This window comes from Gopherus evgoodei, chromosome 9, assembly GCF_007399415.2.
Source record: "Gopherus evgoodei ecotype Sinaloan lineage chromosome 9, rGopEvg1_v1.p, whole genome shotgun sequence".
Taxonomy (NCBI): Eukaryota; Metazoa; Chordata; order Testudines; family Testudinidae; genus Gopherus; species Gopherus evgoodei.
In genome coordinates this window covers 59,607,429-59,630,012 of record NC_044330.1, presented here as the reverse complement: position 1 = coordinate 59,630,012, position 22,584 = coordinate 59,607,429, and the positions used below count along the sequence as shown (strand labels likewise).

Below are 22,584 nucleotides of genomic sequence, written 5' to 3'. Positions count from 1 at the left end.
CGGGCTCCGCAGGGGCCCCCACGAGAGTTTTTTTTCGGGGCCCCTGGAGCGGGGTCCTTCACTTGCTCCAGGGGGCCTGGAAAACTCTTGCAGGGCCGGGCCCCAGAGTTTCTTCTGCTCCCGGTCTTTGCCGGCGAGGGGGTCCTTCTACTCTGGGGGGAAGGAGCCCCCACCAGCGAATTACCGCCGAAGCAGGACCTGCCGCTGAAGTGCAACCCGGTCTTCGGCGGTAATTCAGCGGTGGGGGGCCCTTCCATTCCGGGACCCGCCGCTGAAGTGCCCCGAAGACCCACGGCAGGGGTCCCCTGCCACCGAATTACTGCCGAAGAGCAGGCTGCTCTTCGGCGGTAATTCGCCAGCTGAGGGCCCCCGCCACGGGTCTTCGGAGCACTTCGGCGGAGGGTCCCAGAACGGAAGGGCCCCCCGCCACCGAACAGGGCCAGCTCTAGAATTTCGCCGCACGGGGGGCGCCCTGCCGCTTGCCAGTCCTACGGCTCCGGTAGACCTCCTGCAGGCATGTCTGCGGATACTCCACCGGAGCCGCGGGACCAGCGGACTCTCTGCAGGCACGCCTGCGGGAGGTCCACCGGAGCCGCCTGCTTACGATGGCCCCAGGCCCCCGGAATCCTCTGGGCGGCCCTGGCTAACTGAATAGAGAAATACCCATTTGTAGATAGGTAAATGGAGGAACAAAGAGGCAACAACTCACCGAGTCACAGAGGCTGGCCACAGGTTGTCATGTTCAGCAATACTCTATCATGTAAAGTGGTGCAAAATCTGTTGGGAATTGCAGTGAAGTCTTTGCCAGCTCAAGAGTGTAAATCAGTTTCCACCTCATTTTAAATACTAGTTTCACAACAGAAGGAAAGGATTGATTTGTTATACTTAAGAGAATCATAGAATCATAGGCTTAGAAGGGACCACAAGAGTCATCTAGTCTAACCCTCTGCCAAGATGTAGGATAGTTGGCTTTACATACTAAAGGTCTCTTTCCTCTTCTTAAGGGAGCATTAAATGTAAGCCAGAAAAAGCTTTGTTTAAAGATAAATTTAAAAGCCACTTAAGATTCAAAATCCACTTTTTACTAGAAAGGGCTTGACATGAAAAGACAGTGTCAAGTACTATGATTTTTTAAGGGTCTAAGTTATAATGGAAATAAACAATTCAGTGCTCCGCAGCGCAGCAAAGGGACTTTAAAAGATTGGAGGTGTCAGCCAAGATGTTCTTAGAAACTTGTGTTTAAAAGAAACTGCCTATCAACAACAGGTTCCCGCGACTCCAGCTGTGGCTGTGCCGCGCGGGCTCCACATGGGTGGGGGGCCCGGCACGGGGTCCCGGGGGAGCCATGGCGAGGGCCCGCCCCAGAAGCACTTCTACCGGCAGCGGGCTCACTCCAACCCCCTGGCGGACCACACATTGCGCTATCCCACAAAACCTGAGGAAATGAACTGGGCTGAGCACTACCCTGAGTTCTTCACCCCATTGACCAGAGATGACTGTCACGATGACCCAAAGGACTCCGAGAGCGAAGCCTGTGGCACAAGTCGAATTCGCTGATATTGGCTGCGGTTATGGGGGCTTGTTGGTCGAGTTGTCACCCCTCTTCCCCAACACCTTAATGCTGGGCTTGGAGATCCGAGTGAAGGTCTCGGATTACATCCGCGACCGGATCCAGTCTCTGAGAGCATCCCATCCCGGGCAGTACCAGAACATCGCCTGTATCCGCAGCAATGCCATGAAGCACCTGCCCAACTTCTTTCAAAAGGGGCAGCTGGCCAAGATGTTCTTCCTTTTCCCGGACTCGCACTTCAAGAAGACCAAGCACAAGTGGCAGATCATCAGCTCTACGCTGCTGGCTGAATACGCCTATGTCCTGCGCATTGGGGGCCTGGTGTATACCATCACCGACGTGGAAGAGGTGCATGAGTGGATGGTCGGGCACTTCAGAGGGCACCCGCTCTTCGTCCAGGTGCCCTTGGAGGACTTGGGCAGCGACCCTATTGTGAGGCGCCTGGGGACCTCCACCAAGGAGGGAAAGAAAGTCCAACGGAACAGCGGCAAGACCTCCCTGCTGTCTTCCAGCACATCGAAGCCGAAGCCCTGCAGGGGGCACTGGGCACAGAGCCGTGCCAGGGGGCTCCGGACAGATGACTGTGGACCCGAGAGACGGATAGTCACGGACCACATCCTGCAGCTGTGCAGCGTTCTGGGGAGGCCTGTGTCCCTCGCCTGGTACTGCCGGGGCAGATGGGCTGGTGGCCTGGCCTGGATCACAATGCCAGAGGCAGCCCTCGATGCCGTGAATACAGGGAGACTGGTGCCTCTCCTAACGAGAAACGCATAAGGAGTGTCCCAAGCATCCCCTTAGCCCTGCCTGCTGCTGCCCATGAACTCCTGGAGCCGTTGCTTTTACTTCTGAGACTGTGCCAGGCAGGGGCCGGCTGCAGCTTCACTCACGTTCGATTTCTGAATAAAGCGTGAACTCCCTCCTCCACAAAAAAACAGGCTTGGGAGCCAGACATCAGTACATGGAAGAGACATTTGTCAACACAGCTGTCACACCAGTGACCCAACGAGAGGAGAGTGTATCAGAGGGCTCTCTGAGATCCCATCCCGGATTGGCTTATAAACCAATAATAAAAGTTGATATCACCCGCAAGGGTCAAAATCAGAAAAGAATTTTTTAAAATGCTAGAAAATCAATTCCTACCTTATTTACATGCCAGGACCTGAGTTCAGGCTTTTGGGTTCCCCTGTGATAGCTGTAGCAGTTAGGGTTACTAACACCTAAGGCTGGGTGGAAGTTTTCTCTCTGATCTTGCTGTATTTAGTATTGTCACTATGGTGCTGGCAAAAATCAAGGGTTCGTGCTTCTATCTCCCCTTTAAAGCGAGTTTAAGGTCTGACACTATGTTTAAATTCAGACCCCATCAAAACTTCCAGGAGACTTGTCATGTCACTGCACTGTGATGCCTCTTGATATCTGCACTGCACAGTGACTGTTAGCACTTTTGATCTGCAGCATCGCACCATCACATGGCGATGTTGTAGCACAATGAAGTGGCATTGGCTCGAGTATTGCCATCCTGGAATGCTTTCAGTACCCTAGTTGTGCAGGGTGGTGGGTCACAGATAGCAGGACACGGTCAGCAGGGGCGGCTCCAGGCCCCAGCACGCCAAGTGCGTGCTTGAGGTGGCATGCCATCGGGGGTGCTCTGCCGGTCACCAGGAGGGCGGCAGGCAGGGTGCCTTTGGCGGCATGCCTGCGGAGGATCTGCTGGTCCCACAGCTCCGGTGGACCTCCTGCAGGCGTGCCTGCAGAGGGTCCACCGGTCCTGCGGCTCCACCAAAGCCGTGGGACCAGCGGACCCTCCGCAGGCAGGCCTGGGGGAGGTCCACCGGAGCTGCAGGACCGGTGAGCAGCAGAGTGCCCCCTGTGGCATGACGCCATGCTTGGGGCGGCGAAATGTCCTTGGCACAAGCTGTTATCTGTCTTGGTTCATGTGGGTCCCCACCTCCTGAGTTTCAATTTGGAATCCAGGTTCCAGTGAATCAAGAATTTCAATGATGCTTAACTGAATCTGCCAAGCTGGCCTGGTTCTTAGTTGAAACTACTGGATATCATGTGATTTACTCTCCAAATCTTGAAGGGCCCACCCCCCGAAGCCCAGCTGTGGCTGGAAACTTGGCCCAGGTTCACACGAAGCCCCACAGAATTTGGTGCACCTTTCAGCAAGCTTTGCCTGACCTCTAGGTTTGTAACAAGCCCCTTCTTGTCTTGGGTTGTGGGTTTGTTCTGAAAGGCTGGCCCAGCACTAACTGAGCGCCCTTATGTCAGGTGATGTCACTTGAGTACAATGGCCACTAGCCCCAGGGGAGGCTCCAAGATGTGAATCTAGCAAAATACATGGTTTGAAATACACACCATGGTGCTAAGCAAGCAGTGCTGTATGGGCTCCTTGGCTGCTGTGCTGAGCCAGACTTGGGAACCTAACTCAGTGTCCAAGACTGAAGGCTCACCTAGACCTTAGCTTCTAGCCCATCAATTTTCTTTCTTCTCTCTTCCCCTTTGTTGCAGAGTGCCAGAACCCCCTTGGCCTGGCTTCCGGGAACATTGCAGATGCTCAGATCACAGCATCGGGGCAGTACGGTGAGTGCTGGACTTTCTGGCCTTGTGACCAGGAAGAAGATCAAGTTTTTCATCAGGCTTAGCCAACACATGCTAGCAAGGCCTGACCTACTCAATCAACTTTCCTAGTCGAGACAAAGCCTTTTTTATGGAGTGGTTCCTGCCTCCTGCTGGATACCATCCCGGCATTGAAGGAGTTGTGGTGGGAGCAGATGAGGGCTGGCAGTGGCCATACCATTGGCTCTGAGGACCCAGCTCTAGAATGCCTTCTTCCCTGGTCCCTTTCAACTGGGTTTCAAACCCTTTCGTGCTTCCTAGAGGCCTCAACATGCTGCATTGCTTTCCCTTGGTGATTTTATCCCTTACCTTCTATGCTTGGGATGATTCCACTGCAACCACAGTTAGATGAGGCATCTGCAATAGACAGGTTCCTTAAAACATCCTTACTGTTTAGTTCACTACTTCATCTCAAGGTTAGCTTTCCCTGCCTGCAGTGGTCAGCAAACACCTCTTCTGTCAGCTGAGAGCACCCTCCTCCAGCCCCCAGAGGAGTCCAGTGTGAATCCATTAGCTATTGTTATAGCAGAAGTGTGGCCAAGATGCTTGTTTCTCTACACAAGAAGATCATAGAATATCAGGGTTAGAAGGGACCTCAGGAGGTCATCTAGTCCAACCCCCTGCTCAAAGCAGGGCCAATCCCCAGACAGATTTTTGCCCCAGATCCCTAAGTGGCCCCCTCAAGGATTGAGCTCACAACCCTGGGTTCAGCAGGCCAATGCTCAAACCACTGAATTATCCCTTTCTCCTACAGCCCTTTACAGTCCAGACAGCATGTGATGCATGGGGAGACCCAGTCCCTTGGCAGGATGGTGGCCACTGTTAAAGAGAGGGTAAATGGGGGAAGCAGGGCTCTGTTGCACAAAGATGCCTGAGTGGGGGTTACCCAGACTCCGTGTTGCTCTGTCTTTTTAATCTAAGCCCAGACTTCCCATCTGACATTGAACCAGGTCTGAATAGTGAGGGGCAGGCAGACAGTCCCACTGAGTGAGGTGCTCTGACTTTGCCACTGGTGCTGTAGTCACCACACCTGTCTTTCCATGGCAGTGTGTGAACTCACCCAATGGCTTCCCCATCTCTCTTGTGTTCTTCTTTCACAGGTCAATGGGCGCCTAGGCTGGCCCGGTTAGATTATTCAGGATCTGTCAATGCTTGGAGCACTGACAGTGGCAATTCCTGGATTCAGGTAGGTTTCACTTATGGAGGAAGGAGGCATTGTTAAGTGAAATGAATAATAGCCTCTGATGCCTGCAGGCACCAGCCATTTGCACTGTGGATGGGCTACAGAAAGAGGCAGTGAGCAATTCAGCCCCAGTTTCTCCACTACTACACCTACAGTGCCCTCAAGCTATTCAGGCCATTGCCAGACTGCGATGTTTCACACACACCCACTCCAAACTCCCTACACACACACATACGCACACATGCACACACCCCTTCAAACCCCCTACACACACACACGCGCCCCTCCAAGCCCCCTCCACACATACACATGCACGCACCCCTCCAAATCTCCTACACACACAAACACACACACACACGCCCCTCCAAGCCTCCTCCATGCATACACACACATGCACACACCCCTCCAAACCGCCTACACACACAGAGATATGCCCATCCCTCCAAAGTCTCTACGCACACACACACGCCCCTCCGAGCCCCCTACACACACACACACACCCCTCCGAGCCCCCTACACACACACACACACACACACCTCCGAGCCCCCTACACACACACACCCCTCTGAGCCCCCTACACACACACACACACCTCCAAACCCCCTACACACACATACACACTTCTTCCTGCAGGTTTAAGTTACCCTTTCCCTCACTTGTCCCCTCCTGCCAGACTCTGCACTCCCATCCTGACCTCAGTCTGGCGCCGCATGCTCTGCATCAGGGGTGAAAGTAACTTAAAGGATTTACTGGTATGCTGGAGTCCTGAGCAGGGAGCGTGACCTCAACCAGAAGAGGTGGGGCCTTTAAATACCTGGGCCCTTTAAATCAGCCCCGGAGCTACCAGCTGCAGAGGCGGCTGGGAACCCCAGGACCCAGGGGTGATTTAAAGGGCCCGGGGCTCCAGCTGCCGCTACTGCATTGGAGCCCTGAGCCCTTTAAATCACCGCCAGAGCCCTGCCACCGCTACCCCGGGGTTCCAGCAGCCGGGTTCGGGTGGCAATTTAAAGGGCCCGGGGCTCTGGCTGCTGCAGAGAGCCCTGGGCTCTTTAAATCGCCAGCCTTGGGAAACCGGTCTGGTCCGGCCTGGCGTACTGGCTCTTGCCGGTATGCCGTACCAAACCGTACTGGCTTACTTTCACCTCTGCTCTGCATCCTCTGGAGCTTAACCTGAGTGTCCCCAGATGGATGTGCTGCTGGAGTTAGAAATAGCACGTGACTCCCAGTGCCTCAGAAAGGGTCCCCTCCACCTGCCTATCCTCTCCCTGCACCTTGTGCCTAGCATCTCACCTGCAGGCTGGTGAAGTCACTAGTATCTGCCTCCCTCTGATGGAGAAAACAAGAATATTTCATGTTACACAGAGAGAGAAAAATACCAGATTCCCTTTTGGTGAAAGGTTTCCTATTAGTGACTAGAACAGATGTGCTGCCCTCCGTGTTTATTTTTAAAGTGGATTTTCCTGCATTGATGTAACACCAATAACAGTAGTTAAGTGATGTACTGTAACTCTGCAGTCCTCAAAGTGGATTCTCAGCTCAGACTGCTGTGTGTGAGGACACCAGCCCTAAGAATGGGAGCAATCCTCCAGCTTTAATAGTTAGAATCTTGACAGCTATCATAGCCAGCCTCACTTTAGTCAACATTAATCATCCCCGATTCACATAAACACCAGATCAGCCCACGCTTGTAAACAGGAGCATAGGAACTACCAGGCCAGATGTGGCCTACGGTTCATCTGGACCAGTATCCTGTCTCCAACAGTGACCAGTACCAGCTGCTTCAGAGGAAGGTGCAAAATCCCCTACCGGACAGCTGTGGAATAACCGAGCCATAAGGGAAGAATCTTCCTGACCCTTATCAGTTAGGGATTGACCTGTGCCCTGAAGTCTGAAAGTTGATATTTCTTATATTCTTTTATCTCATCTAATATAAATTTGGGTATTCTTATTATTCATATAAATGTCAAATCCTTTTATCAATCCTGCTACACACTTGGACTCCATCATATCTTGTGGCAATGTGTTCCAAAGGATAATGATCTACTGTTTTTTTAAAAACAGCCTTTCCTTTACCAGTGTTAAATTCATCCCTTTTCAGTTGTATTGAATGCCCAGAACTATGCTGTGAAAATGTGGAGGGGAAGTTAAACTCACAAAAGTCACCGTCATGTTAAGATAATTATAACAAAGCAGATAAAACTGTAATGTGCCAGCACAGTGTCTGTGATAATTTCCTAACAATACACACACAATAATAATACTCTTATAGCATGCTCCGTCCAAGGATCTCAGAATGCTTCACAAATGGTCATTCAACCTTTTAGCAATCCTGTATATTATCCCTATTGTATGGATGGGGAAACCGAGGGTTGAAGTGACTTGCCTATGGTTACTCGCAGGTTTGCTAGAGCATGCGTCCTGAGTCACTGTCCAGGTTTTTTAAACCGAAGACCATGTCCCCTGCCCTCGAGGCTCCTCTTTCCCCAAAGGGGGTAGTAATCTTTGGTCCATTCAACCCTTCATACTTGTGGGTGTGATTTTCCTAATGCTGGTTAATATCTGTTCTGGCTGTGAGAGACTGGGGCCACTGGGGCTGCAAAGTGAGTGGAGAGAGGTAGATTGGCACATTTCTTAGGGTTTATCAGTGCCATTGCAGAAGGTTGGTTGGGTTTGACTAGCCGAGGGGAAGATGATGAGAGGGTGGACTGAGGTCTCCCAGTGGTTTCTGCAGTCACTGATTGTGTGGGATACCCCAGCCTGGTCCTGACAGATTATCCTTGCTCAATGAGCCAGGGTTCTGCAACACCCTCCCCAAATATATCAGGGAGGGAAGCTCCAAAACTGGGAGGACTCAAACCCCATGTGCAAGTCACACTGTGGTTGGCGGCGGATACCAAAGGGCAATCACCCTACAGGAAATGAATCTCTATATTCCCTCGGTAGGTGGATCTGCTGCGTCCCATGATCCTTCATGGCATAAAGACCCAAGGGGCCCGGCAAAAGCTCTCCAGCCTCTACATCTCCCAGTTCGTCATCTTCTATAGCCTTGATGGGGAGAGGTGGAAGAGATACAAGGGGAACGCCACCAGCTCCCAGATGGTAAGTAAAGGAGAGAGAGTAGGATCTGAAAAGAATGCTGCATCTTTCTAGAACTGACTGATAGACCAGGATGTGATGAAGGCAGACATCCTGTCTTCTACAGCAGCCTGAACCCCCTTCAATTCATATAATTATACAATGCTATCTCAGGGGGTAAATATCTTCCTAATCCCAGCAGGTGATAAGTTTATACTTTGAAACATGAGGATTCATTGCTCCAGTAATTGAATCCTACTTCATGTTATGGCATGTGTTTGTGTCCATATAAGTGTCTGACCATTTGTAAATCTACTCTTCAGTGACATCATGTGGCAGTGAGTTCCAGAGGTTAATTTTGAGTTGTGCATAATAGTATTTCTTTGTATCCATTTGAATGATGTTTCATATTTATTTCACTGAGCCCTTATCCTTGTGTTATGAAGCTGGTAAGGTTAATAAGTACCAGACTGGAGTAACCATCTCCTTACCACGCATTATTTTGTAGACCTCTATCCTCTTCCTTCTGCATGCGCTGGAGTAACAGGGCCCCATCTCTTCCCTTCCTGCAGGTGTTCTTTGGGAATGTGGATGCAACGGCAGTGAAAGATAATCGTTTCAACCCCCCAATCATAGCCCGGTATATCCGCCTCCACCCCACATACTACAGCATTCGGACCACTCTGCGCATGGAACTCATTGGCTGTGATCTGAACAGTAAGTCCCACCATGAGGCCCTCTTTTCCTGGCTCCTCCTCATGCTCTCTAAAATCTAACACTGGAGCAGAGGGGGGCAAGGGCCTGCAGGGGTTAAACTATCAACTCCCGCTGATTTCAGTGAGAGACAAAGGTGCTCAGGGCCTGGCAGGGTTAGATCACGTTGGTGGTGGGGCTGGTACCAGACCCACCAAGATTAGCTATGGGGGACACGAAGAGGGAGTGACATCTGGTAGGTAACTGATGCTTGAAAATCTCCTTATTGGCTGATGGCTATGACTATCCTGGGAAGAGCACAGAGCTAGCCCTCGGTGCTGATGCTGCGGCAGTGGGTGGTTATGTTAGCCATGCTGAGAACGCCCTCCTGGAAAGAGTTTCTGATCCTCACCTGTTTTAAGGCTGTACTTGGAACCCTGTTTGCTTTTGGTTTTTAGTTAGCTGCCATTTCAGTCTAGGGGAGTGATGGGGAGCAGATGAGCGGATGGAGTCCCCGCTCCCACACACAATGGGACTGGATGTGAGGCACGTTGGGGAGTGACAGACATTTCCTTCTGAGTGACTCAAGGAGAACAGCTCCCCCCTACCCCTGGCAAGAGCAGGCTGGAGGGAGCAGGAGCTGCTTTGGGTGTTGGGGTGTGTGTCCTATGTACAGGTCTGTTCTGGAGACGTGGGAGCTGGGCTGGCAGGGGATGGCAGAAGATGAGATATAGCCAGGTAAGGTACGTGCACACCAGGTCTGTGACTGCTGGTCTTGCTGTAATAACAGATGCTGCCTCCTATATGTTGGCTAGTAGGCCACCAAATGTGAGTAATGGGCAACCAGAAAGCATCTTGATTTCTATTGCTTCAATTATCTTCCAGGCTGCTCCATGCCCTTAGGAATGGAGAACAAAAGTATCTCCAACCAGCAGATCTCCGCCTCCTCCTACAGCGAGAACATGTTCTCTAGCTGGGCTCCCTCCCAAGCCCGACTTAACCTGCAGGAGAGGACTAATGCCTGGAAGCCAAAGGTAACCAAGGGGCATTAAATGGGGGTTTCCCAGCCCACAGGAGCACTGAGCTAGTGGCAGAGCACTGGCTCGCCACAGTCTCCGCCTCTCCCGACAGGAGTCCCTGTGGAGAATGATAGAGGAGCAGTAGTTGTGGGTCAATCATAGCTGCTTCAGTCTGAGCAGGATGCAATGTATGGCAGGGTGCAGGAGGTCTGGCTATGGGACGGATCATAACTACTCCAGTTTTGGCCTCTCCCAGCAGGAGGCACTACAGAGATGAGAGTAGGAACAGTGAGTGCACTTAGCCTGATCTGTGATCCCTGGCCTGATGTTCAGAAATGTTGAGCACTCACCATTCACGCCCACTGACATTAGTGGGGGGCTCAGCCTCTCTGAGTGAGGCCAGTTGAGTTCAAAGTCTCTTTGGATCCAGCAGCTCCATGTACAACATTCAGACCTCATCCACAATACAAGTAAACTGTGACTGCGACACTCTCATCTGCCATGCTTACAACGCACCATGCTGAGTTGTGTCCACACAGCAGCCTTTTTCACAACACACATGTATCTCCAATGGGTTTGTGCATCTGCATCGATCATGCTCCCTGCCGTGTTTGTATCATGGCACTGTGGGAAAATCAGGGTAGCTATCCCACTATGCCTCAGCAGAGCACATGAAGCAATGCATTTTGGGATGTCCTACTGCAAAGAGACTAGGAAGGAGGGTTGGCCAACCAGGTGACTCAGATGCTATCAGGAGATCCTACCCACACAAGGAAATAAGTGTCCTCACTTGGTTCCAGGAGCATGCCATGTGCCAGTCTAGCAGGGCAACACCTGGTTAGCTGAGATTGTTCTGAAGTTTTACGACTAACCATGTCCAGAGATGATTACCAACTTGGTTCAAGGTTACAGCATAGAAAAGGCTTTGGCCTGTTTGCTCCCTGGAGCTGAGGACATTCTTAGAGCAGTGGGAGAGATTGGACATGCCTAAGTAAAAGTTCTGACATGTTGAGAGCTGAGAGGACCGTTTGCACCGTGTCTGGTGGGTATTTCCAAAGAGGACATGAAGGCTGGTGTGTCATTCCCCAGGTGAACAGCCCCAATGAGTGGCTGCAGGTGGACTTTGAGAAGATCATGAGGGTCACTGGAATTGTAACCCAGGGCGCCAAAGCCATCTTCAGTAACATGTTCGTGAAGCAGTTTGCTGTCTCTAGCAGCCAGGACGGCTCGCGCTGGACTCCAGTTCTCCAGGATGGTGAGGAGAAGGTAAACAGAGCCAGGCTGGTGCATGGGGGACCAGAGAAAGCCCAAGAGATCACAGACACTGGTACTCAGGGCCGTCCTTAGGCATATGCAGCTATGCTGCCTAGGTGACCCGAACCTATGGGGCACTCCTGGGTCTTAGTGTCTACCCTTCCACCTCTTCCTATCCCTGTTTGGACCCTTCCTGCAGGCTCCCACCACAGCTGGCTGCTGCAGCCCGGTGAGTCTTCCTGTGGAGGGGATCTAGTACTTAAAAATGAAAAAGCCTTCCAGCCTGCCAGACCTATTAGCACAACACTGAAATTGTTAAAGAGCCAGTCAAGTGGTAATGAAGTCATTTAACAGGCATTTGCCAATCCCCAGGTATATACCCTGTCAGTTTCTGGATTTAGTGACAAAAACAGTTGTGCATGACTGTAATATTTACTCAGAACATGTCAGTCTACAGGACCTTAGTTTAAAATTTGCTTTAAAAATATTTCATTAGTGTGTTGCTGAAGATTATAAAATCACATCTCTAAAAGATCCTTGCATAGATTTTTAGATGCACAATCCAAGTATTCATCTTTAGCCTTAAATGCTTGGCTCTTCAGGCATATAGTTTTTTAAATAAATCCTTCAAGACTCCCCCTTATCTAAAATACACATGTGAGCCCAGACTGCCATCGGGCATAGGGGCACCAGTTTAATAATACTGCATAGGGCCTCATAAATCCTAAGGATGGCCCTGCTGGTACTCCTGGGCTCACACTTGGAGAGGGGCTGGCAACCTCTCTGTACCTTTATTTAACCAACAGCAACTCTTGGGGCTTTTGTCATGGGCAACTCAAGGGCCACTTGGCAGCAGTGTGCTGCCAGGGTTGTGATGTTGTCTCTTTGGATGGAGCAATTAGAGGGTTTTTTCTGCTAGGATGAGAAATCAGTGCTAGGAGTCAGGAGAAGTCGTTGCTAGGAGTCAGGAGAAGTAGGTGCTAGGAGTCAGGTCTGTTCTTGGTGCAATTCTGTTTATGTACCAAGAACACACAGAAAGTCCTGGTTCTCTGAAAAGGTAGAAAGAAACAACAGTAGGCAGTTTCTTGGCTGTAAAATGCCCACCTCTGCCCCTCCAGTAGGGGACCACTCACTCATTCCTGAATACCGGACATTCCAGTACTTCTGGGAATGGCATGACCCCACCCCTGCCTGTGTGACCCCCCACTGGCGGGACCTTGGATGCACAGTGCACACAAAGTCATGCTGCATGAGGCAGCGGGGGACATGCCATTGTTAAGAGCACACTGCTCTTCAGATGGGTGTCCCCCATCTGAACAAAACCACATCCATTTTTTTCTGTGCAGAAGTGGGACATACCCTAGAAAAGCAGGACTATCTGGTTTTATACTGGACAATTGGGTTCTTACCCTCAGGTGAGCTCAGCTTCCTCTCAGGATCACATTCACAGCTTCTCCAGTCATCCTGCTGGCTTTCTGTCGCTAACACACACAGGCTTCCAAACCACTTTCCTAGCCCCTGAGTTTGTACTCAGTCCACTGAACTGCCAAGTACTTTGGGCAGGCCCTCCATTGTCTCTCCTACATAAAGGGATTTATTTGCTCCTTCCACTGAGCCTGAAAAAAAGCACTTGGCACAGCCATTGGATCAGACTCATTAGTCAGAGCCATTAGTAGCTTTCAGCATAACAATGACAGGCTCCTCCCAAAACAGCCTCCTCAGCCAGCTGTAAACCCCTATTCGATGAGAGCTGGTCTACACTAGAAAATTAGTCAAACGTTGCTCAGGGGTGTGAAAAATCCTTGAGTAACCAGTTAAGCCAACCTAAAAATCCCTCTGTAGACAACACTAATGGTTGGTCCACACTACGGGGGGAAATCGACCTTAGATACGCAACTTCAGCTACGTGAATAACGTAGCTGAAGTAGAATATCTAAGATCGGATTACTCACCCGTCCTCACCGCGCGGGATCGATGTTCGCGGCTCTCCCTGTCGATTCCGCAACTCCGTTGGGGTTGATGGAGTTCCGGAATCGATATAAGCGCGCTCGGGGATCGATATATCGCGTCTAGATGAGACGCGATATATCGATCCCCGAGCAATCGATTTTAACCCGCCGATAAGGCAGGTAGTCTGGACGTAGCCTAAGGCATGTCTACACTACAAAATTATGTCAACCTAAGAGCAGGTCTACATTACAAATTTACATTGGTGCAGCTGCAGCACGTGTGGCAAAGATGCTCTAAGCTGATGGGAGAGAGCTCTTCTGTCAGCTTAATAACTCCACCTCCATGAAAGGCGGTCACTGTGTCTGCAGGAGAAGCTCTCCCCTTGACATAGTGCTGTCTATACAGGTTGGCAGAACTAAAGTGCTCAGGAGGGTGTATTTTTCACCTAGTTATACAAAAGTAAGTATGTAGAGTAGACCAAGCCTTAGTTACGTTGGCATGGCACAGTAATTAAATTGCTTTTGCTCCTTGTGTTGGCAGTACACATCCACCCCACGAGCGCTCGTACCAATTGTACTGTCAGTGTGAGGTATTGTGGGATGGCTTCTGAAAGCCAATAACAGTCAATGTAAGCTCCACACTCACCTGCGTCAACCTAACTATATCAACATTGACTGTACACTTCTCGTGGAGTCAGCATAATGGAGCACTTACATCAATGGGAGTAAAATTTTAGTGTAAACACTTTAGGTCAAGCTGCCTTGTGTGTGTCGACGGATGAATTCTAAGACAACCTAGCTACAGCCTCTCGGGGAGGTGGATTTACTACAGTGATTGGAGAACCCCTCCCGTCAGTGAAGGTGCTGTCCACACTGAAGCACTACGGTGCTTTAAAGGGCAGACATAGTCTGAATGTGCTACAGGGTACTATGGGACGCAGGTAATTCATCTGCTCTTCCATTGAAACAAAACTGTCTTTTCAAGGCACTAGCCAAGGAGAGATGCAGTAGCACCACTTGGCAAACAAACATCTCCTGAGTTGCACTCGCTAGGAGTGCCTGGGTTGGTTGCTGCATGTGGATAGCATAGCACAGTGCTGCTGGAGGCGGGCGTGGGGGGAGGGTAACCTTGTTACAGGGCTGGGCATATTCTTCCTCATTTGAAAATGCCTCACACAAACCAAAACTTTTCCTTTTGTTCCAAAGATTTTCTAATCCTTTAAAAATAAAATTGAAGCAAAATTTGAAACAAAAAGTCATTTTGAATTGAAATATCTGTTTTTTTGCATTTTTTCTTAACCAAAACAATGCAGAGTATTTGACACAAATGCATGAAATATTTCTGTCGACCCAAATATCCAGTTTTAGGTGAGAAAGAGTTTTTTGTCCAAAAAAATTCGCCCAGCTCTAAGGTTTGGTTTCCATTGGTGCTTGCTCCAGTGTGAAGCCTTGTGGTGGTGCAGAATTCCGCCAGCCCTGCTTGTAAATACACTTGTGCCACCTGGCCCGTCAGAAAGCAAAGTACAGGGACTTGTTGAAAACATGCATCACCCCCATATTAGAAACCTGCAGGCCAGAATAAGGGGCTTGGTAAAATCCTGACTGTGCAATGGCCCAGGGGGATGGGGATAATGGAGAACTGGTTACAGTGTGTTCTGCAGCAGCTGGGAGATGGCACAAACTCGTGACACAGCAACATGGATGATTCAGTTGGGAATTGGTCCTGCTTTGAGCAGGGTGTTGAACTAGATGACCTCCTGAGGTCCAGTCCAACCCTGAAATCTATGATTCTGCGAACAGTCTATTAGTATGTGTATTCCCTCTGTGTATAAGAATCATAGAATCATAGACCCAGAGAGTTAGAAGGGACCGCAGGGGCTATTTGGTCTAACCCCCTGTCGAGATGCAGGATTTGTTGTGTCTAAACTATCCAGGACAGATGGCTTTCCAGCCTCCTTTTGAAAACCTCCAGTGAAGGAGCTTACACAACCTCCTGAGGCGTCTGTTCCATTGTCCTACTGTTCATACAACTAGGAAGTTTCTCCTGAGATTTAATCTAAATCTGCTCTGCTGTAGTTTGAACCCATTGCCTCTTGTCCTGCCCTCTGTGGCAAGAGAGAACAAATTTTCTCCATCTTTTTAATGGCAGCTTTCAAATATTTGAAGACTGCTCTCACATGCCCCTCCCCCCCGAAATCTCCTCTCTTCCAAACTAAACATATGCCATTCCTGCAGCCATTGCTCATACAGCTTACATTCCATCCCTTTGATTATCTTTCTTGCTCACCTCTGGATCCCTTCCAGTTTCACTATATCCTTTCAATACATTGGTGACCAAAACTGGACAGTAGAGTGGTACTGTCACCTCCTGTGATTTGCATGCTATGCCTCTGTTAATGCAACCTAAAATTGCATTTGGTTTTGGGGTTTTTTTTTGCAACAGCATGGCATTGCTGACTTATGTTGAGGTTGTGATCCACCACAGCTCCCAGATCCTTCTCAGCAGTGCTGCTGCCAAGCCAGTTATGCACCATTCTGTATCTGTGCATTTGGCTTTTCTTTCCTAAGTGCAGCACTTTCCATTTGTCTTTATGTTGAATTTCATTTTGTTTTCTATAGCCCAGTTCTCCAATTTAACAAGTTCCCTCTGAATTTTAGCTTCATCCTCCAAAGTGTTGCTCCCCCACCCCCCAGCTTTGTGTCATCTGCACATTTGATCAGTATGCTTTCTATACCTACATCCAGGTCATTAATAAAGATTTCAAACACCACCCCATACACTGCCTCCCCACATATTAGACCTGGACTGTAACAGAGTGATAGAGAAAGCCTATTAAAGCAATTAGCTGTCTGCACCCAATGCAGTGCAGAACTGATTCTTCTAGTTTATTCTCCAGATCTTTGTCATGTTTATTTTTAAAATTTCCCAAATGATGAAACTCCTACCGCTTTCCTTGGGAATCTCTGCTGCAATCTGACAGACCCTGCTGTTTATAACCCTCCTCCTCTGCTGTTATCTTCCTTTGGTTCCTTTCTTCCCAGATATGTCCTCTGCTTGCACCACCTGAAATAATTCACCTCCTTCAGATACAGGGATCACGTTCCTTAGTATTGTCCTACCCAAGGCCAGCGAAGGAAGCAGGTGCTTGGGGAGACACAGCTGGGTCTTTGGCGGGAATTCATAGAATATCAGGGTTGGAAGGGACCTCAGGAGGTCATCTAATCCAACCCCATGCTCAAAGCAGGACCAATCCCCAGACAGATTTTTGCCCCAGATCCCTAAATGGCCCCCTCAAGGATTGAACTCACAACGCTGGATTTAGCAGGCCAGTGCTCAAACCACTGAGCTATTTCTCCCCCCAGTGAATCCCTCAGTAAAGAGGGAGTGAAGGACCCATCACCGAATTGCCACTGAAGAATGAAGTGGCACAACTGAGTTGCCGCCGAAGGGCCACCGATTGCCCCACTTTGCTGCTTGGGGCAGCAAATAAGCTGGAGCTGGCCCTGGTCCTACCCACAGCTGAGTGAGATTCCCTGCTAGAGTAACTCTACTGACATGCAGGGGCAAGTTCCTGGGATGAATCTCTGAATCTTTCCCCACTGGGGGAGTGAACAGCCCTGACACGGCAGAGCAGAGAAAGTGCCAATGATTTCTTCCTCCTTTCAGATCTTCCAGGGCAACCAAAATCACTTCAGCACCGTGGTGAATTCCCTGGATCCTCCGCTCTTTGCCCGGTATCTAAGGATACACCCCCGCAAGTGGCAAAACCACATTGCCTTGAGGACGGAGTTCTTAGGCTGTGACACCCAGCAAACACACTGATGTGCTGACAGCTTTGTATTAGAGGACCTAGCTTTGGCTGGACACTGAACCATCACCAAGCCTGGAGCGACCCAAAGAGGAAGATCTTCAAAGCCCATATGAAGGGCCACATTCACTGCAAGTCTAAGCAGAAGCAGCACCATTCACTTCAATGGCGTTTCATGCATTTACACTAGCTGGGTCGGGAATGTGGCACAGAGCACTCCAAGTGGTTGGAAGAAAGGATCCTGCAAAGGTTTATGGGTTGCCTGCCCTTCCCCGTCTTTCTCATCTACTGTGTGCCATATAGTCGGAACATAGCACTAAATAATTAAACAGTAATTTTCCAGCAAACATCTGCCGTCACTCCCCACCTCTCTTCCCCAGGCTCAGCCAGCCTTGAAACCCCCATGGGGCTTTGCGTCAGCATTCACAGCAGCTAATAATTAATTAACCACTGAGATCTGCTTCATTATTTTCCATAAACTGTCAGTGACCTGGCTCTGGCCCCATCATGAGCGATTGAGGGCGTGGTCTGGAGGGAGAGATAAGAACGTCGCCCAAGGACCACATTTTGCAATCAGCTGGGGTTCAGTGCACCCAGCGGCCCCTGCCAGAGTCCAGGCAGGGGCTGTGCTAGCTAGGCAGAATGCCTGAAGCCAGGGGCCATGCAGCCTGACTCAGGGCTGTGGGATTTGCCTCACATGCCCTTTTGTTTCCCTTCCTTTGCTGAGTCAATAGTGCTCCTGTCATGGCCTAGTGCCACCATTCTGTCTTCCGCAAGTTGCTCTCTTGTTGGCAGTCATCTCCTGGAGCAAACCCTCCTCCGCCTGGGGCTTTTCTCCCTTTCTGTGCTCACGGTAGCTTGCTGTGGGACTTTGGCCCCTCATGCGCTGATACCACGAAGAATGCAGCCCAGGCAGGCTCTCAGATTGTCACAAACAAGGATACTTCCTGTCGTACACACGTACCCTCCTCCGCCCGATGCACTGTCAGGCCAGAGGCCATTGGAGGTTTCCATTCAGTTGGGGACATTTTACAGTAAGGCCATCTAGCCCACATTGCTTCTTCACACTGACCACCAAACGTTAGGGGAATCTGGAGCGGGAGCTGGATTTGGCTGTTATGCTCCTTCTCTGCTTTGGCTGAACCCAGTGGCTGCTTTCCCATTAACTTTAGTTAGACTGGGCCTGGATCCAAACTGCGTGACTTGGGCCCATCTTGGCTTATGCTAGTGTCTGCTGCCAGCATATTAGAAACAACAGTGCTTGGAGCTCTATGATTAGACTAGATTGCCAGGCTGTGATCCAGTCCCTTTCCCAGCCTGCACTATACACACTGGCCACACACTGTGTAGAATCCAAATTTGCCGCTTCCTGAGGGTTGGTTTTATTAACAAGGCCACAATAAGATAACGTTCATCTCAGACCGTCTCCCCTGGCTTGGCTGCTCCTAAGGCTCCTCCCTCTTGACTGCTCAGCCTACACCCCAGATCCTCAATCCCCAGAGGGCCCCTCCTACCTCCCTTATATGCAAGTGGGATAATGAGTTGCCTGACTTGAAGACTCAGCAGAACACAATTAACCCTTTTCCAGCAGGGTCACCAGGGTGGAGTCTTTCAGTCAAACACTGCTAGCCTGTGACAGGCACAGAGACAGACTGACCCCCACCTCTGGAACACAGCCAAGAAAAGAGCAGGCATGGACCCCTCAGTATTATGGTCCTGGTGTGGTTATAGTTAGGTTCCAGTGTTTTCAGATGGGTGCCCACTTACTGTGACCTTTTCACTTCTTCCCTCCCAGCACATTTTTCCTGGATGTTATACAACTACCAAATCCCCCAACTGTGCAGACATTGTTTAAACAGAACCGAACAAAAATAAAAATGATCTTACTGAGGTAATCCTAATAAAGGCCAGACTGAGCCAGATGGCACTGTGCTTGCTTTCAGGGCTTGTGACCAATCCAAGCACTCGCTACTGGAAGCCAGTGCCAGCAATGCAGACCACATAAAAGCTCTCACCTCTAGGTAAAATTTAGCAGCAAAATATTTTTAGTCACCAATCTACTTGGAGTGGAAATATTGAAGCAGAGGGATCCTCTGATGAGGATGCTGACGCTGAATTTGCTTCATGGGACCTTCATTGACTGATCCCAGACGACCCCATTTCGTCTCATACCAGGGTTGATTCAGGGGTTAGACAGTGCACATTTCTGCTCAGCTCCAGTGGGCAATCAGAGCGCTCTACACTAGAACTAGTCAGAAAATCATTTTTTCCCCACTCCGAAAAATGTCAACAAATGTGGGTTTTTGTTTGAAAATTTTCTTTGCAGTTTTTTAGATTTTTGTTGAAAAACTAAAAACTGGAGGGGTGGGAGCAGAAGAGAAATCACAAAAATGGAAACAAGATCCTTTACGCCAACAAAAGCACAATCATTTTTTACAAAAGTGAACTTTTGTTTTTGGTGAAAATATCTGTTTCACCGAGAAGCCTAAAAAGACTTCCCTCCTCTTTAAAATATCATCCAGCTGTGAGGCCTTGGGTTTGTCGCATTCCGGCAGGTCAGAGCGTGAAACATTTAGAGAGTCTGGCAGAGGATAGAGGCTGCAGCAATAGGAACATGGGGAACATATCAGTCAGTGAGATTAGATGAGCTAATGTTGAGGCATTGGGGAAGGAAGTGGGTCCCTCTCTCGAAAAATGATCCACCGGATTGAAAAGCTGGAGAGCACCTGGCCTCCCTTAACTAAACCTAGTGATTCAGGGGAGACAGGTGATGGTTCACCAGCTAAGCTTCCATAGTCAGCCTGCTCTTTGGGGATCACTGCCAACTCTGTCCAGTTGCCAAGGATTGGAAGGTGGTGCAGGGGTGAGAGTACAGGGCAGCGAAATGGAGGGGGAGCTCCCTCCCCTCTCCCTGGCTTGGTAAAGCACACAACTCCCCTGCTGTCTCCCTCCTCTCTCTGGCTTGGAGCTCCCTGTTGCATTAGGTCTCAGGCTGACCCTTTGGGTGAGAGTGGGCGCCTGGCTCACCTCTTACATAGTTTTCTGGTGCGGTTCTGAGGTGCTCCCTTCCATTGGTGCCGTGTAAGCAGGCCTGTCCCCAGCCAGGGGATGGCAGGCAGGCCAAACAAAAGAAAACTAGTTCCACAGCCCTTGCCTCATGCACAGGAGAGGGGAGCAGGCTTTCAGTGCTGCAGGTTGTTGCGGCTTCCACTCTTCTGAGTGGCTAAATAGGGTCTTAACAGCAATAACAGCCCAGAGGGCTGAGGAGAGTGGTGCACACTATGCTCCAGCTACTACCAACACAGTGCCCTGTCTGGTTTGGGTGGCACCCAGTTCCCTGCGTTCCTCTCTTTTATAGAACCCTTGGCAGGGTCTGATAAGCCTGGGTAGGGGCTGGTCCTTAACCCCCTCTTGACTGGTGTGTGTGGAGGGTCAACTCAACTCCCTACCCCCACAGCTGGATAGTGATGTGAGAGCTCCCCGTTTTGTTTCAATCTACTTTAACCAAGGCAGGTGTTGGGAAGGGAAGGGAGGGGGTGATGTCATAAAAGCAGCAGGGTTCCACATGACAGCTTTAGAACCCAGAATGGGAGACTCCAAGATCAGATGTGATCAGGGGTGTGTGTGTCTGTGTGTGTGCGCGTGTGCATGAGCACATGCACATGTCCTCTGGGGCTGTCACTCTGCAGTTTGGCCATCATCTGGAACCAGAAGCCTGATTTGTTCCCCAAGGGCTTGGCCTCACTGCCCTAGGGCTGCCTCTGACAGTGAGTACCTGGTAATTTGCTCTGTACAAAAATCTTTTTACGGACCCGATGGCCTGACAGTAAGAGGGTCTCAGACATTGCTCTGTAATGTATTGTACTGCCCTTGTATTGCCCTGGTAAAAGATGAGAAATACAGCTTTGACATTCTGGAGTTCATTGGTATCTCTCTGTGTGCGTGAATATGCGTGTGTGTGAATATGCGTGTGCAGGTACAGATGTGTGTGCATGCGTATGTGTGGAACAATGATTTTCCTGGGGACTGTAATAACAGGTCTTTGCATGGGTGGCATAGCGAGATTCTGAGATGTTGCTGGCTGGTCAGGACAGTTACTCCCTTGGAGAAAAGCAACACAAAGTTTGAAGCAGGTTGGTCTCAATGGAGGAATGTCTTTCCCTGCCACTGGGTGACTTGTGGGCTGTGAGCTGGGCTGTAATAGACAGTGGTAAATGTTCCCTACAGCAGAGCAAGCTCAATGGCACAAGGCAGCAGGACAGACAAAGAGTATCTTCAGTGGATCCTAGAGATCCTAACAAGGATGGCAGCCTGAAGACTAGGCCTGCCAGCTGGCGGAGACACATGGGACATCCATCCTCTGTGCCCTAACACTCCACTCTTTTGAGTAGTCAGCTGGGAATCGAAACACACACGCATCCTACTCTTACAGTGCTGCACAGGGCAGGATTCCTGTGTATTTCAATAGGCATGAAGGATGTGCCATCACACAGGCCATCAGTGCATCCCTCTGGTATCCCACATTCAGCAGCAGCAGCCAATATCTGACACCTCAGCTGACGGGAGGATTCAAACATAATGCCCCCAGGTGGTGCTACATTGCTTTATGTGAGCAGCCAGAGGATCCCTTCCTCACTGGCCCCTGCAGTGACTATTGCCCAGAACAGGAGATCCAATTACTCTTCAGCCCAACTGCAACATCACTATAATAACCTGCTCATGGGAACAGAGTGACCAGCCTGAAGGACGACTCCTCATGCTCATCAGAGCAAGGAACTCCTGCCTGTGGCTAAGAAGGACATCGAACAGTCCATCTCTCAGTGGCTTGCAAGCTGATCTTATCTTTTATTTTAGGAACAGGAGACCAAACAATGCCCCTTTCCAAGGTGATCTTTCCAGAACGCAGAGCAGCTGCAGGATATACACTGAATCCAGGCATTCCAACTCGCTCAGTGTCAGAACACTGCTGGCTAGGGCTACTGCACTGCTCAGTGATTTGCTTCATGATACCCTTCCATGATGGACCACCCTCATATGAACCGGCAGCTCAGAAGCTAGTGCCAAAGAAACCCAGGGTGCCATCTGATATGCCCTGCAGGGATCCATCCTGCACTGGCAGAGGCATGGACCAGATGGCTAGGCAGCTCTGAAGTTCCTGTCATTGTACTAAGCAACCCTGGGGGGAAGTGGGGTTGGGTCCCCTAGGAAGTGTGGCCTACTTTAGAGTGACAGGTACCTCGTCCAGTGATAGGCCTGCCCTTACCAGCTGTGTTCTGAAACTATTAGACTAGAGCCTGGTCTCCCGGTTCCATTTAGTCACTGCAGCTTCTTTGGCATTGGTAAAATCAGCTGGAAAGGGGCCAGGAGGCCAAAATGGTTGGTCTTGGCTTGAAAGGGGGCAGTGGCCAGAATCAA

The 22,584-nt window shown here is 50.1% G+C and overlaps 1 protein-coding gene and 1 pseudogene across 2 annotated transcripts in view; both read left to right on the top strand.

Annotated features, from left to right (window-relative positions):
- Positions 1–21,080, top strand: part of F8 (coagulation factor VIII) — a 72,758-nt gene extending 51,678 nt beyond the window's left edge. Inside the window, exons 20-26 of one of the 2 annotated variants that reach the window (XM_030575761.1) lie at positions 4,079–4,150; positions 5,287–5,372; positions 8,314–8,469; positions 9,018–9,162; positions 10,024–10,172; positions 11,247–11,423; positions 17,028–21,080. In XM_030575761.1, the coding sequence (XP_030431621.1) occupies positions 4,079–4,150; positions 5,287–5,372; positions 8,314–8,469; positions 9,018–9,162; positions 10,024–10,172; positions 11,247–11,423; positions 17,028–17,183 (941 nt within the window). In that variant the 3' untranslated portion in view covers positions 17,184–21,080. The remainder of the gene's footprint in view (positions 1–4,078; positions 4,151–5,286; positions 5,373–8,313; positions 8,470–9,017; positions 9,163–10,023; positions 10,173–11,246; positions 11,424–17,027) is intronic. The other variant, XM_030575762.1, reaches the window with a different exon arrangement.
- LOC115657574 lies at positions 1,309–2,158 on the top strand (annotated as a pseudogene).
- Positions 21,081–22,584: the final 1,504 nt, after the last annotated feature.